Source organism: Malaclemys terrapin, chromosome 22 (genome assembly GCF_027887155.1).
Source record: "Malaclemys terrapin pileata isolate rMalTer1 chromosome 22, rMalTer1.hap1, whole genome shotgun sequence".
Taxonomy (NCBI): Eukaryota; Metazoa; Chordata; order Testudines; family Emydidae; genus Malaclemys; species Malaclemys terrapin.
In genome coordinates, this window is record NC_071526.1 from 10,102,239 (window position 1) to 10,119,194 (window position 16,956).

Genomic DNA, 16,956 nt, shown 5'->3' on the forward strand with positions numbered 1-16,956 from the left:
AAGCAGGACTCCATTTCACTGTCCTGGAGCTGGACAAAGATGCCCATCCCAGAACCAAAGGCTTTTTCTTTCCCACATTAAGGTGCTTCAAAGCAAAGGTCTACTTTACCTTTGCATGGAAATGGGGCCCTCACCAGAAAATGCATCTGAGGATCTGCTTGTAAGGCTCAATCATTAGGAGGGCCTGGAACCAGCTGAGTATACCTGTTTTTTTGTAATAGAGGCTTAAAGGCTTGGCATGTTCAAAATAGCCATCCAGGGAATGGCCTTCTCCAATACAAATAGGATAGAAGGTATCACACTCTGGGAAGACAAAGGGTATAAAGGGCAGCGTAGACCGATCACCTCTCCAGTTCCCACCTGCCACAAGCCACGGGAGGAGGAGAGGTCAGGCATACCCACAGGGACCACACATCTTTAGGAACTCTAATTACTGTAAGCTAAGTAACAGTCTTTTCTTCTTTGAGTGCTAGTCCCTAGGTGTTTACTACGGGTGACACCCGCGCCATACCTATTGAGGAGATGGGCCTTGGGCATAAGTGTCACGATAGTTGGAGAAATGAAAGGAGGGACCCATAATTAACAGCCAAAGAATCTACTAACTCATCGGTTCTTAAACTTTAGCAACCCGAGGACCCCCATTTTGATTTAAAATTTTTCAGGGACCCTTTGCCCCAGCCTTTCACCGAGGACCCCGCCCCTGCAGCTTCTCAAAGGCCCTGCCCTCCGTTTGCTCCATCCCCCCTCTCTCTGTTGCTTGCTCTCCCACACCCTCGCTCACTTTCACCGAGCTGGGACAGGAGGTTGGGGTGCGGGAGGGGGGTGAGGGCTTTGGGGATGAGGGGTTTGGGGTGCAGAAGTGGGCTCAAGGCTGGGGCAGGGTGTTGGGGTGGTGTGGGCTCCGGGAGAGAGTTTGGGTGTCGGGGGGGACTCTGGGCTGGGACAGGGGGTTGGGGTGTGGGAAGGGGTTCAGGGTCCCGGCAGCGCTTACCATGGCTCCAAGGAAGTGGCCACCAGGTCCCTGCGGCCCCATGGGAAGCCAGGGAGGCGCTGTGCGCTGCCCTCGTGCCCACAGGCGCCGCCCCTGCAGCTCCCATTAGTTGTGGTTCTCTGCCAATGGGAGCTGCGGTGTCAGCACTCTGGTGGGGCAGCACACGGAGCCTCCCTGGGAGGAAGGCGAGGAGTTGATCAGCGGAGTCCACGCACCCTCTGGAGTACCCTTGCAGGCCCCCAGGGGTCTGTGGACCGCAGTTTGAGAAACGCTGTATTAACTAGTAAAAAGAAAGGGCAGATGACACTAGAAGGCTACAGACACATGAGGGTTCCCTCCCAGTCAGCAAGCAGCAGAAAAGTAACTGGAGAGGCCATCAGCCTGCCACACCCCATATGCCCCTCATTCTCAGCATGAAGTAGATGCAGACCGACGGACACTCCTACTGAAGGAGTTCTGGTCTCAGGCACACAGACAACATTTGCACCCACCATGAACACGCATAGGGATGAGCACTCGAAGAAGATACATACACTACAAGGAATACTTTACTCACTGTTCTATTCACTTACACGTGGAGCTCATTAAAAGCCTTAATTTGAATGCATCTGATATTGTCATGAGAATTTCCATTTTACAGTAGGAATGTGGGTGACCTTGGAGAGGAATTTAAATCCAACTTGCTGCAGAATATATGGGATCTTGTCTGTAGTCTTTATACTCACCTGGAGATGGGGGCTGTATCTTGGGCTGGGACTTCTTTGAATCAGCAGCTGCAAAGATGTCTGGGGGTGGGTCTTCGCCTCGTTCAATCTTGCACTCAAAGGCATAGAGACATTGGATGTACTGCTTCTTCAAAGAACTAGCTGCACTGCTAGAGGTGCCCACATTAAGATTGGTCGCTAACTCACGCCATTTCTTGTTTTTGTTGACCTACACAACCAAAAAAGGGGGTCAGAAGATAAAATTCAAGCCATTTCCCCTTTCTAGGAGGCCCCCGCCCCAGGGTGAGACAGAGCCATATTTCCCATCTAGATACTAGCTAAACATGTAGCAATCATAACAGCTACAGAGTTGGGCTCAAACTGTGGATCAAAACCAAAACAGTAAGCCTCCCCTTCGCCCACCTGGGGGGGAAAAAAAAGAGTCTCAGAGATGGATAATACCAAGAAGCAAACTGAAGTAGAGATGAGGCCAGCAGGCAGCCCACATGCATCATTGCTGTTCTATCGACTGGGTGAGGAAAAGCACGAGCTGGATCTCAGTGCTGTCAGAATACTCAGAACAGGAGCAACTACCTTGAGCATTGCGATTAGATCCACTTAATTCAAAGATATTGGATTTTATAAATAAGATATTAACGCTATTTTAAAAGTTCCAGACTCAATTTAAATCAGAACTACTCAATTAGCAAATCGAGTTAAGCTTGAATCCTGTTGCCTATACAACACTTGAGATTTTGAGACAGATGCTGTTATGCATACAAACGTATAGCCATCTCACTTGAGTCAGTCATGATGGCTTTCACAGCTTCTGGAAAACCCACCTGAGTCAGTCCTCCAATCTCCTTTACAGAGATATAGAGCCGGTAAAGGTCTAGGGGTTTCCTGCCCACAGCTGGGAGGTTGGTCATGCCCATTGCCTTCTCTTCAGTGAAGGCTAGGTAGCGATCTACCCAAATCTTCCTCTCCGGCTCACCACCCAGCTCATACAATTTGGTAATCTTCTCATTGGTGGTAGTAGAGGAACTGGATTTCTAGAATAAGGAGAAAGCAGATCTCAAAATGGAGGAGCAAACGAGCCAAGAAATTTAAACATCAAATTCAGGCCAGGTTCATCATCTTATAAAGTAGAAAAAAACTTGAAGGGATAAAATTCTGCAGTTGTATTAGGAGCAGCCATACATCAGCCCAAAGGTGAAATGCACACGTCTCAGTATGAGGTTGGTGTAGACAGAGAGTTGACATAGAGCTTTTGTTGACAACACTGCTGATAATCACAATGACCACACTTCAAAAGATGAAGTTAGTCCACCCATAGGAAGGCTGAAGAAGCTAGGTAAGTTTCCTCCAGACACCAGAATGGTTTCTGTAGTGAGTGGAAGAGGGATGGACAAGGGGATACAATCTTTCTTCTGAACAAGAGACTGACTTACCTGTAATTTTGCTTCTCTGAAGAGACCTTGTAGAATATTCTTATTATTAGTAAGGGGTGGTGTGGTGGTGGTGGTGGTGGTTTTGTTCCTTAGCACAAGAAATGGGGAACTCCCTTAGCTCTTAAGGTTTTCTGATCCCTAAGGACAGCACTAACAGGATAAGGGAAAGCCAGACTCCCTGCTAGCCATCAGACCCTGCCAACAATAACCACCACCCTCCAAACTTTTCAGTCAATCCGTTTTCTAATTACTCTAGTGGAATCTCCCAGGATACATTACTACAAATGTATCAAGGATCAAAAATATGCCCCAAAGAAAAATAATACTAGGTGTAAGGTTTTCAGTTAAACCACCAAATGCTGATAGGAAGTGGATGGGTGGGGAATCCTACAAGAGATTCTCTTCCCTCCCTAATGATTCAATCTGCAGAATTTGCCACAAGTTGCAACAATGCCACTAATGCCAAATATGTTGGAAATTTCTCTCTTCATTTACTGCTTTTTACTCACAAATATAAAAGGAAGATGTCTCTTAAAAAATACTACACCGAACAACCTTCAAGTTTGCAGAAGGAGACCACAATTAAAACTTCCTGATGTAAAAATAATTAGCCAACTGAAAATAAGGGGTATCCTGAATTAAAGACTGTATTGGAGGTAAGTGGAAGGAAGGGAGATTGGCCTCTCCTATCTTGGAAACAGAGTCTGGGGTAGAATCTCCCAGACGGGAGCTCTATTCTGGAGGCGGAATCCAAACAATAACGTGCAAGTCTGCAGAATGAGGACTGTGTAGCTACTCTACAGAGGTCAACAATTAAATATTTGAGGCAGACTGTGGTGACAACCTTGTCTTGGATCAAAGGAGCTTTTACAAAGTCTTCTAGTTTCAGGCCAGCCAGATCATAAGAGCAATCAGGTATCCATGTAGACGTGGCCCCATTGGTCACAATGTTGCCTAGCAAACGGATGTCAAAAGAAACCGAATTGGGTGGATTTTTATTTTAGGGGCGCTAGCCTGCTCCAGGTAGAGCCTGAGACATCCCACCCTGGACCATTTGAGGTGGCATATATGGAAATGTGCCTCTCTGGGATGGGCATGCCGATGTGAAGAAAATGGTGATAGGGCAATACGTTCATTAAGATGGAACTCCAAAACACCACTTAGAAGCAATCTGGGATGAGTCTGCAGCACCACTTTGATCCACCTTATACCAGGTTTTACAGGGACAGTTTCTAGAGCACTTGGTGGTAGAAGTCACTGCCACCAGTAAAATGACCTTTCATGAAAGAAATTTAAGCTCACATGGTTCATAAGGAGTGTTCATCAGCTTTGACAACACCACGGTAAAGTCCCACAACACAAAGGGCTTTTTAATTTTTTTTTTTCCCCCCAAGTATCAATCCTTATGGGAGTCCGACAAAGAGCTGCAAAGACAGTGCTTTACCTTTGATTAAGTCAGCATAAGCTAGACACACCTGGGTGGAGTCAGATTGAGACAGGTGACAAAGGTAGCCAAGCATTTTGTGCACAAGGCAAGTAAGAGGACTTGCATCATCCCATTTCCATCATCCCAAACCTTTTGCCCATGGAATTGTAGGGTTTTCTGGCATAAGGCTAATCAGAGATGCCAGGAGAACACAAGCCACCTGCAAGAGACACCATGACTATGCATTGCTATCTTGTCAAGTGTTCGGTGACTAACGAGCAGTTAGCTGTCTGTTTGGAGGTGGGTAGTAGCTGTCCTACCTAAACAGGACCAAAGCAGCGATCCCATCTGGAAGCCTCTGCCAAAGAGTAGTGTCTTGTAAATGCATGGACCAAGCTCCATGTAGCTGTCTTAAAGATTTCATAAATTGGGACAGTCTTCAAACAGGCAGCAGAGGCTGTGAGAGCTCTAATGTGGCTAGGTGGACCTAACCTGGCTAACTCTTAACGTGTCTTTACACACTTGGAGACTCTCTCAGATAAGCTCTTGGAGGATATTGCCTAACCCTCTCTGCAAGGGCAAAAAAACCCACTGTATACAATGGTCCCTGCCGTGAGGGCCTGAATCGCCTCTGCCTGTCGAGTTGATGTAATGGCCACTAAAAAAAGGCAGTCTTCCTAGATAAGTGGTGAAGAGAACAAGTTGCTAAGGGCTCAAAGTAGGATTCATCAACTGTGCTAATAACGGAGATCCACAATCTGGGGACAAACACAAATAAGGCCCTCAAGGAACCTTACTGCTGTAGCATGGAAAAATACAGTATGACCCTGGATAAGAAAGTGAGGCATCAAGAGTCCAAAAATAGGACACCAACCTCCTTTCCTCTTAGGGATGGCAAAATAGTTGGAATAAAAAACCCTGCTCCTGAATTCTGAACTCTTGCATTGCTCCACGTGGCAGAAGGAAGTCCACTTCTTGGTTTAACAGTACCACATGAGAAGGAGCCCTGCAAAAGGATGGGGAAAGGGGGTAGGGCCAGAAAGTGATTGGACAGAATACCCCTTGTTAATTTCTAGGATCCACTGATCCAAGCTGATCGGAGTCCAGGCTTCCTCAAAAACGGCAGTTGCCAAAGGTAGGGACGGGTCGAAGTACAGAGATCCTTTGGAGGTTCTGCCAGCTCTTGGTCCACCGATTGGTGGACAACAGACTGCAGCAGCAAAGGAAAAGGCAGAGGATCAGCGCTGGAACCTCTGCTTCTTTATCAGCAGCTCTGATGTCCTTTGAAGGCTGGTAATAGGAGGGGCCAGAAGAATGCTGCCTGAAAGAAATCTGTGGTTTCACTGCTTCCTTCTTGTGGGTGGAACACAGAGGCCCAGGGAGGGTAGCATCACCCTGGAGTCCTTTAAGGAATGGAATCTGTCTTCGAACTAAAACACTTGTTGCCCTTAAAGGGAGGATCCTCAGTTGCTGTTTGGACCGCCCCAGGCTAGAGCCAGGATAATCATCTCACACCCATCAATGTAGTCACAGAACGTGCTGCTGCACAGGACACATCCAGTGCAGCCTGTAAGGATGTGCGGGCTATCAGCTGTCCTTCAGACATGCTCTTTAGCTCCTCTCGGTGTTCCTGGAAGTAGCACGTTCAAAAACAGACAGCCGGTTCCAACTGAAATAACGGTATTAGACAGAAGCATTTGGAGCATGTGGGGGCTGGTAGATGAAAATTTTGCATCTGAACAGACTCAGACTGGACCTTTCTCCCTGGGTGTGGATTTGGGAGGTCCCTATTGCTTCAATATCTCTTAGACCGCAGCTACTACAAGCAAACCTGGTACTGGATGGGAACAAAGGTATTCAAAAATCACTTGGAAGTGACTAAGTGTGGATGTAGCCAGAACGGATGCTGGTGTGGGCCACAGGTTTTTCGCATGTTCCAACAGTCGCTCCTTTATAGGCATGGAGAGCCTACCAAGCATGGAATGATGCAAGATGTCCAGCAGTCTGGGAACCTGCACCATTTCCAGAGGTACATCTAAAGTCTCTGCCATGCGCTTGAGGCGGCCCTAGAATGCCTTGAAGTCATCAGCTAAAGAGGACGCTAAGAAGAGAATTAGGAGACTGCAGCGGGCACAAGTTGTTCTGCCCTTTGTAAATGTAATTTCTCAACACTTTCCTCCTCCTCCTCCTGCGTTTCCAAGATCGGAGGCTAGCTGACATGGCTATGTTGGTTTAGATCGTCTCTTTGGGGAGGGGGATCTACACTGCAAAACTCTAACCCTATTTGCAAGAAAACAGACTCTCTCTCATTTCTTAAGTAACTGCTCTACAGAACCAAGGAGAGAAAGCGGCAGCCGTACAACAGATAATTTTGAGGGAAAGGGTAAAATAAAGTAATCTTCTTGGGGCAGAGACCATGTCATCTATGTGTTTGTACAATGCCCATGCAATGGGACCCTGATTCCGACTAGTGTCTTTAAGCACTACTATAATATTAATATACAATAATAAAGGGAGAGTATGTTGCACACACAATCAGAGCCTTTCCCAAAGCATTCTACACCAAAATCTCAGATGTAATTGTTTAAATTATGATCCAACGTACTGCACACAAAAAGGACATTCACCTCACTAGCCGTATTTGACCCAGTGGTGCAGAAGCAGCACGTAACAGATTACAAGGATAAGTTTACTGATGGAGGGTGGGGGAGAAAGGTGTACTAGCAAGCTTTCAGGGATCATTTAAATTTAAATACAGTCTGAAAATACTCAGGCAGTAAACAGAGTTACATTATTAAATGGAGGTTTTGAACACACGATCAATTAAAACCAGTGCATGAAGGTCATATTCTCACATTTCCTATCACCTGGGAAGGTAACAGGAAATACACATGCTTTACCTTTGATTTGGATTCTGTTTTTGGCGTCCCATCTGCCTTATTGTTCATTTTAGTTGCAGGCGTCAATTTTACATCCCCAAGGCCCATCATCTCAGGACTTGCTGCCATCCCTAGAAGATTAAACAGAATCTTCCAACACTGCATTTCAATTCAGTATCATGAAATCCAATGCCCTCCTTGGGGTTAGTACTGGCTTACCTGCCGAGTTGTTGGCCATATTCCCACTCATAGGATATGGAGGACCCTGGGGGTTTATCATGCCAGCCATACTGTTAATTCCTTGTCCATAAGGAGCTCCAGTTCCCATCATCCCCCCTTGGTTCATGTTGGGATAGCCAGGAGGCCTGAAAACAGGACAGGGAGAGAGCAGAAGTACATTTTCAATATCAAGCATTAAGATTTGTATTCTGCTAGAGTGGGCTTTGCTAACAGAGGCTTTCCTGTGGTTGAAACATGAAATGGAAGTGACTGGTTCCATGAGAACACTTTTCCACCAAAACTGACCTAGGATGAAGTCTACAAGAGCACCTAAGGGACTCTGAAGCCAGAGTGCTTGTCTACACTACGCCACAACATGGACACTACAGGGGTGTGAACTGCGGAGTACACTGAAGTGCTGCACTCTAACTGCTCCGTGTGGACACTGCTGGGACAAAACTAGTAGTCCTCTTTCAAATGGGACTATGTTAACGCAAAGTAAATTCCTTTTAGTTGGCACCAGGAGCGTCCACACGGGGCAATTTGGGTACATCTACACAGTAGTAAAAGACACATGGCATGGCTGCAGCTGGGCTGGGCGGGTGGGGCTAAAAATCGCTGTCTATATGTTTGGGCTCAGGCTGGAGCCCGAGCTCTAGGATCCTCCCGCCTCGCAGAGTCCCAGAGCTCAAGCGCCAATTCAAGCCCAAACAATTTTTCAGCCCCAGAACCTGAGTCCTGTGAACACAAGTCAGCTGACCTGGGTCAGCCACGGGTATAATTATCCCTGTGCACTCAGAGCACAACACATCCCCAGAGCCCACACTGCGGCAGTGTAGACATAGTCTTAGGTCTCACTGAAAGAGAATGGGACTTAAGCTCCAAAAGACCTCAACCAATTTTGAAAATGGAACTTCAACGCTTTTGAAAGTTTTACCCCTAATCTTGCTCTGTTGCACTCTGTTGCAGGTGTTAAGTTACCTGCCAAAGGAGATGGAACTCTCAGATCTGGAATGTCACTCACTGTAAGTGCTGCTGCTCCTGATGTCCAAGCGGAAAGTACACTGCTCCAGTCTACTGTAACCACTCCTCTTTCTCCTTTTTGCTATACAGTATACCCAAAAGCACCACACCTAAATACCAACTCAAACTCACATTCCAATAGAAGAGGCATCTCTATCTTTACATCTGTGGTTGGGGACTATTAATCCAACAGCCGTACAATCAGGTGATAGGCCTTGTCATAAACAGAAATGGGAGACTGGAATGTGTGTTCAGATCTCATTGACACGCAAGAAAAACCAGCAAACTTCTACTCTGCAGAGGCAACTCAACTTGTGTGTGAATTCATTGCTCTCATGACTACGCTGGTTGACCTCTGTATGCAACTGCCACCTGATTTTACAACCATCCTACTCTTTCCTGCAGACTCCAATAATGAATTCCAGATATCTCCCCTCAGGTCTGCTGCTCATCAAGACCCCAACAGGAAAAGGTGAACTGCACTGGACACAACTTAAGTCTAAACTCCTCGACTCAAAAAAAAAAAAAAAACAAAAAACAGACAAATACAGTTGGAATCATGGCCTGCTAGATTTACTGGCTCTTCCAGGTGCACTGCATCTTGTTCTCACCTATGCAACAGCTCCAGAAACCAAAACTGCACGGATCTCAAAGAACAACAGACTTCCTTTGTACACATAAGGAAGCCACGAAACATTGCTAATTGCATAGCGATTCAAATACACTTCTCCTCTCCTAACTTCTCCAGATTGATTGAAGACTTGCTCTTCTGCAGGCATTTTAAGGAAACCTTTATTCGGGGTTCCCCCAACTTTGATTTGTTTCAAAACACCTCCTAGTCTGAAGTCCTAGGACATACTATATGAAAGGGTTGAAAGCAAGAAAAGAGACATAGGGCAGCCTCATTACTTACCTGTTCTGGATGGAGTTGGCGGCAGCATGCATGGCAGCAGCAGCTGCTTCTTGTGCTTTCCGGTTCATGCCACCTGGTGGTGGGCACATCCCTGTCCCCACCTGGGGAGGCATATTTGCCATGTTGGGTCCATAGGGCCTGTTCCCTATGGCTGCATGGCTCATCCTTCCTGGGGGAAGCCCAGTATAGGGTTGCACACCAGTCTGACCATGCATCTGGCTCCCTGCTCCCATTGGGTTTATACTTCCCCCCATTACTGGGCTGGGGTAGTTGGCATTAGGCATAGCATTATAGTTTGGCTGTCTGGGATAACCTCCTGCAGAGAGAAGACGGGGGAGAAAGAGCACATTCAACTACTTAATTTGTGACTCATTAGAAGTCTTCAAATCTGCAGCTGTTTTAAAATCACTAATAGAAGAGCACAGGGACATGGGTGAATTTTAGCACCTCAACTCAGGTAATTTACCTGGTTATAATACACATAAAATAAGCCTAAAAACACAATCAAGCAACAACATCAATTCAAAGGCGGTATGAACCTCCCCTGAGCACATCACAGAACACAATGAGCCAAACGGCCCAGGACAAGATGGCAAGGTCACAGTTAAAAGTGCCATAAGACATACAACTCCTGTCAAGTTCCCCCCTCTGAAGTTAACTGAATTAGCAGCAGTTTGGAGGCACAATCATCTAAAGTTTTTTCAAACCAGGAGGGGAATTCTGTAGCAGAAGTACTTTAATCCTTAAAGCCATCTGTCTTACCCTTGTTCCCAAGCAACACACACAAAGCATGCTCCCTTTCACGGCAGGAAAGGGTTTCAGATGCTGCTGCATGATGCGCACATTTTAAACCAGGCTAAATAAATGCAAATTGTCAAAGGCAAAAAAGACTACGGGGGATATGGGCCATTTTTCCTGCCCACATGTTTACTTAGTAGAGCTCTATCAGTTTCCCATTCTATCCAATTGGTTCATGTCCTTACCTTGAGGACCATACTGACCCCCCTGGGGACCATAGCTTCCCAGTGAATTCTGCTGATACGCTCCCATCCCAGCATGCATCTGTCCTCCAGAAGACTGACGTGGAGATAAGGCGGAGCCAGGTTGAGGGGAGCTGTACTGGGGCATCTGAGGATTTCTCTGCATGTAACCTGATCAATGAGACATTCAAATGAGAGAGTTATTCATTCAAATTGTTGGTATTACTGCACACACAAACATTCCTGGGCTCCAGGAACACACACAAACATTCTAATGACACAAGACAGATTTTTTTTTTTTAAGCAATTGCCATTAAAAAAAAAAAAAAAAAGTCAACCGTACATGCCAAAAGATTCCACACCTACTGCCTACTCTAACTCGGGAAAAACTGTAGCATGTCATGGCACTTGTAGTGAGCTAGCCAATGTTGCTTTTTTAGTGGGGACCATTGTACTACATATGCCTGCAGCCATAAAGAGAGAAGTTCCTACTCATGTATCCATCTTCCAGTGAACCTGTTCCTTTTTATGGAGCACAAAGCCACAACTGTTGTAAACATCCCACATTTTGAAGTTTAAGGTTATGGTTCTTGAAAATGCAGCATTCACAGAAATTTGTTTTAAAAGCTGCAGGGAACATCTTAATCGAAGTAAAATCTCTAGGGCAAGCAACGGGCAACCTTATTGCAATGTGCTCTGAACCCTTATTGAGTTGAAAGAGCTGCTCCAGCTTTACAAAGGGTATTTTAGCCCACAATCTCTGCCTCACGTGGAAGAGGCAGGTTTCAAAGCTTGCACAGTCCAGGCAATCGTTATTATTATTTATATATCCTGCTTTACATTTAGAAGCCTACTGTTAAAACTTAGAACCCTTAACACCACACACACGCTCATACCCCTACCTCGATCTTGGACTATGCTTGACTGATTCATGGAAGGATGCATGATACTGTCCGAATGGCCACTAGGTGGTCGGGGTGGCATCTGATTGCCTGCACCATGGATAGAAAAGCATTAGCCACAAGAAGCACATACACAAGAAAATGCAGAATACCTAGAAATGGCTGATAGAGACTTAGGCTCATAGTATTAAACAATAGGGCAGCAACAAAATCCAAGGGGAGGTGGCGGAAGGGGTTAAGTCAACCAAAGGAAGTGTGGGAGGAGGAGAAAACACAGTTAAATGAGTCTTTTCCATATAAAACAATTAACATTATGTTACTAGTTTGCAAGCCAACAGACCGCAGCTACTCCGCTAGATACCTTATTTCATACATTTAAAAATCTCTTCCTCCAAGTTGTAGCCTTATTTTTAAGCATCAGAGGGGTAGCCGTGTTAGTCTGAATCTGTAAAAAGCAACAGAGGGTCCTGTGGCACCTTTAAGACTAACAGAAGTATTGGGAGCATAAGCTTTCGTGGGTAAGAACCTCACTGCTTCAGATGCAAGGACTTCAGATGCAAGGTGCCACAGGACCCTCTGCTCCTTATTTTTAAGGCAATTAAATGATCACGAGACCCACAGTGCCAGAAAGTGGGGCTGCTCTGGGTAAACCTCTCTTTAAAACTGCCCATTTTAATTCACTGAATCCAGGCTCTTCAGCTGCACAGAGCAGACAACAGCAGATCCATAGATACACTGAATACTTTTACCTGGTACTGCAGCAGGTGAGAGTGGACCAGAACGCGACTGAGCAACACTAGCAGGAGAGCCAACAGGGGAAGGGGAGGGTCCTCTGATTCCTGGGAGGTGAGGCGAGGTATGCGGAGAGAAAGGAGACTGAGCTGGGTTACTCTGTTCTCCTTGACTGCTTGAAATCCCTGACGTGCTTACTCCAGGACTCAGGGCTCCTTCTGTACCCATGGGTAGATCATCTATTGAACCAGACAGATCCTGTAGTGCACAGAAAAGTGGATCAGACAAAAAAAATTAAGAGGCAGAGAAACTGTTCTCCTGCACACCACCAGCAAAGAGAAGTGTCTGTTACAGAATTCACTGCATTCTGCTCCTAGGCAAACTACAAACAAATAGAAAATCAATCAAACCAGCTCACGTTATTGTCAATTATGAAGGCTGTAGCTCAAACCTAGTTAACTGACAAATGCATCTTACTCTGTCCTCCCTCCCTCAAATCCAGAAGTTCCCCAGCTGTGGTCTGTGGAGTGCTGACTGGTGGTCCAGAAAGCTAGTTGGTCACATGGGTGCCAATTCTCAAAGGTGTTTCAGCTGCTAAGTTGCATTAAAAGAGGATAAAAATAAAAATAAGTTCCTATATAAGCAAGTGACGTAGTTGCCAAAGGCTTGTATATGATTGCAAATGGGAGAAGAGGTTGTCTATGTGATGACTAGGTGAAGGGAAGTTGTCCATGACAGAAGAGTGGCTCACCCTTTCAAAGAGTTTGAGAACTCCTGCCTAACCTCAGTCCACTCTGAGGCCTCAGATGGGCTGGGGAACTTCTTACTTGAGAAAAGAAAAAAAAAAAACAACCTAAAATACAGATTTAAAAGAAAACCATGAAACATTTCCCAATTCCCTTTCTTCACAGAAACTGGAAATTAGCCATTTCTTTAAGTTTCAGGCATTATTGAAGGCAAGAACAGAGAAGGCTCTCCCCTACTGCACACATCCACCTTGAACCAGGAGACAGCAGTCTTGTCTGAACTCGCTTCAATGCCCTAAATTGGCACAAGAGTTGCTGGAAAATTGCGGCCCATGAACAATCGGTAAATTGTCTGGATACTGCATGTGCGGGTGGGTAGGGTAGGGTAGGGGAACCTTGCATTTTCTACACATGGGTATTATTCAAGTACCTTGGTACTTACAAAAACCCACGTGCGAAGACAGTCCCTGACATTAAGGGATTAAGCTCTATGATTTAGGGGAAAAAAAAAAAAGAAAAAGAAAAGAAACCCACCACCACCACACACACACACACACACACACACCCTATCATATTGGGAAGACCGGAGGAGATTTTTTCACTTGACCAGAGCTCAAAGATAATATATGGTGATGTGCTCCCCATCTCTCTCTCACACATACTTATTCCCCACCCACCTGTCCACCATTAGTAACTCCCTCTTTGCAGAAACCCAAGGAAGAGTGTAATAAGGATTCTGACCCTACCAGAAATCTTATTTTCCTTATTTCTAAAATACAAACCTTAGGTTTAAAATTAAAAGGTTTCAGATTTTTTATTCTTTATGTAGGAACTGTTGCTTCCTGAATTTGTTAATATAAAGTGCAGCACCGTAACAGTTTAATGAACGAAAATGGTGCAGGTTTTTCCTCAATCTGGTTCTTATTTCTCATCCAGCATGAGAATAATTTTAAGTAGCTGCTTTTTTTTCCTTTTTCTTTTTTTAATGATAGTTAAAATATTTTTTGTAGGAAATGCGGAAGTAGAGTCTTAGGATGTACTTGGATGAAGAGAGAGGCTTGGAAAACCAGTTTTAGGAGGACATTTCATACAGAAGAGGAAGCATGAAGAAAGGCACAGAAGTGGGAAAAGGAAATGAACAGCGCTTTGCAGTTGGCATCACTGAAAGAGCAGAAGATGATGCTGATTTAGGAATGGGCCACAATTTAGCCTACATTTCACATTTACTTTGAAACAAGGACAGACATCAAGTTAGCTTTGCTCTGTACCTACCTCTGGCCTAAACTAATGCACATTATACTTTGCATCTTTTAGGAAGAGCCATGTGACCATAATATCCTACTCTGATTTACAAAGATTGTGCTAAAAACATGTTTGCATCTTTTCATAGACATCTTTACTTTGAGGACAGCTAGCTTTATAGTATTTGTGTAATAGCAGGTGTACAGCAGCATGGACAATCTGGCTTTCCGTGACTAGGGACAACAGAATACCAAGGTAATTGGACTTGTGGTTAAAGCACTGGACTGGCACTTATAAGGTCTGGATTCAACCCCTTGCTCTACTACAGACATCCTGAGAGATCTTGGGGTCGGTCACTGTCTCTTTCTCAGTTCCCCTCATTTGCGAAGTGTGGATACAATTACATCCACACTTCACTGGGATGTTGTAAAGATACATTCTACAGTAATGGACGGCGAGGACAAAGGGGAGCTCACAGGAGCTAGGAGGAACGGGCACGGCAGCCCTAGACAGAAGGAGACAAGAAGTTGGAAAGCAATTTGGGAAACTAAAAAATGGCAACTCTGATACCTGTCCGAAATTGTCAGCGATAGACGTGGAGGGGTCAATCAGGTAACCAAGTGGGAGACATGTTCACTGGGGCCTAGCTTATCACTAAACAGACCCCTGTGGATGTTTTTCCACAACAGACATGATCCGATTCAAACAGCAATTATTTCAGGGGAAGTTCTATGGCCTGTGTTATGTTTGAAGGAGGTCAGATTCGAATACAGCGGTCCCTTCAGGCCTTGCAGTCCATGAATCTCTGGCCAGATCAGCACTTTGTCAGAAAGCGCTGCCTGAATAAGCATTAAAATCGGCTTGGGCAAATCTGTTTGAACACCACAAGTTACCTGACCAGTATGAATAGGGCCAAACCACGTTTTAAAATAAGAATTCAGAAAAAAGTCAGGACACAATTGCTAAACATGGCTTAGACAGTTTGGTCCCATCCTCACTGGCTGGGCTATACCATTGTCGACAGTTCAGATAACCCTTACCAACCCCAATGCCGGCAGGGCCTCAGACCCGAAGTACTGCAAAGTTATCAGCAGCAAACAAGAGGCCTTGTCACTCTAAAGCACCTGCTTGTCAGCATGTCCCCTTCCTCAGGCTGAATACACAGCACTTCACTGAATGTTCAGGGAAGGGGAAACCTGAAGGCACAAGTCAAGAGTGAAGAGATTCCTGTCTATGCTAGAAGATGGTTAGGGAAGGTCACGGTTGGAGACTGGATAGGCAGAGAAATCATTCTGTGTTTAAAATGGGTGCGTATAAGTGGTAGGGGTATCGGAACAGAGTCCCATTCTGCCCGCTCTTGCACCACTGCAATTTCCACTGGTTTTAATGGCACATTTAAGATGGAAATGTCAATCCAATCCTTTGTTAGCATGACCTAAGGCCCACTATTCTCAACCTTTTACCATCACTTCCTTTGTATTAAGATGATGTCTTGCAAGGCAGCCTCAGTAGTATATCTGCTTTTCTTTTTATTTCAATCAAAGATCGGATCGTTCAGAAAAATCCTAAAAACAAAGTTTACAAGATCCAATGACTTTCCCGTCTCTCTACTGATCAGTCTCAGTATGGTTGATGGCACAAAGCTCCCAGTCTAAACAAAATACAACTCCAGAGAAGGCCTGAAGACAGTACCCTGCACACAGCCATTATTATTGGTTCTTAGTCACTCACGTTCAAGAGTATTAACCTCAAATCCAAGCAAAATCTTCTCTCATCTGACTTTTGTCCTGAAGCACCAATTTCTCGTTAGGTAGGAATTACATTTCTTCTTCAATCTATGAGTTCGGTCAAGTTGCTCACATTATCCTAACCGATTTGTGTTTGGGGTGACATTACAGACATGTATCACAACCCCATGTCATTAAGTGGGACTGTTACAACTGCAGTTTCAGTATTAACCCCAAATTCAGTATGCCAAAGAGCCAGTTAGGTCTTAATCTGTTAATACTCTGGATTTGTCTAGCACCTTTCATCTAAGAACTGCAAAGCATTTTTATAAATATTGCTTCACAATACCCCCCATAACAAAAAGGAGTTAATTTCAGTTTTATAGAACAGGTATAAAGGTGATATGCAAAAGGAAAAAAAGATTGCAACAAAAAAATAAAGCCACATACACACACAAGATATAATGGCCTGAAAGGCTCTCTTTAACCAAAAGAGGTCTGCCTTTTTGTAATCTTAGAAAAATCAACAATATCTAATCTTGCCTTTTCTGGCTTTGATGGATGTTTCCTAAACTGGAGAAACAACGATGTTGAATCTGTAACAAAAATCTTTTCTCCCAAATGCTTGTGAGGTGTTTTGATTAAACAGGTAAATTTAAGAAACAAATTAAGTGTCTAAAAATCCCTTTTCTACTGCATGGCTTGGGGTTTCACTTCCTTAGTGTTGTAATGTTACAATCTTACTAGTTTCTCCACAGTTGTCATAGTCTTCCAGGAAAGACATTAAGATAAGATCTGAATTCCTAATGTGAAACATACGTGGAAGTTCGATAAAGAATCAAAATTAAAATACAACCACAAATACAAAAGGGGCAAGCTCTCTTTTCGACCGCCTCCCCCCGCCATTTAAGTGACTTAAATAACATTATACTGGAAAACTGTGGAACAGCCAGGAAAAGAATGCGGCCTTATTTATAGATACTTTGAGGGAAAAACCCAATACATCACATAACATATTATC

General features: G+C 44.7%; 1 protein-coding gene across 1 annotated transcript in view; it reads right to left on the bottom strand.

Annotated features, from left to right (window-relative positions):
* Positions 1-16,956, bottom strand: part of ARID1A (AT-rich interaction domain 1A) — an 81,544-nt gene that overhangs the window by 13,732 nt on the left and 50,856 nt on the right. The window contains exons 5-12 of the mRNA XM_054011711.1: positions 12,238-12,478; positions 11,489-11,578; positions 10,590-10,757; positions 9,607-9,922; positions 7,671-7,816; positions 7,473-7,582; positions 2,538-2,747; positions 1,717-1,924 (exon numbers count right to left, since the gene is read on the bottom strand). Of these exons, the coding sequence (XP_053867686.1) occupies positions 1,717-1,924; positions 2,538-2,747; positions 7,473-7,582; positions 7,671-7,816; positions 9,607-9,922; positions 10,590-10,757; positions 11,489-11,578; positions 12,238-12,478 (1,489 nt within the window). The remainder of the gene's footprint in view (positions 1-1,716; positions 1,925-2,537; positions 2,748-7,472; positions 7,583-7,670; positions 7,817-9,606; positions 9,923-10,589; positions 10,758-11,488; positions 11,579-12,237; positions 12,479-16,956) is intronic.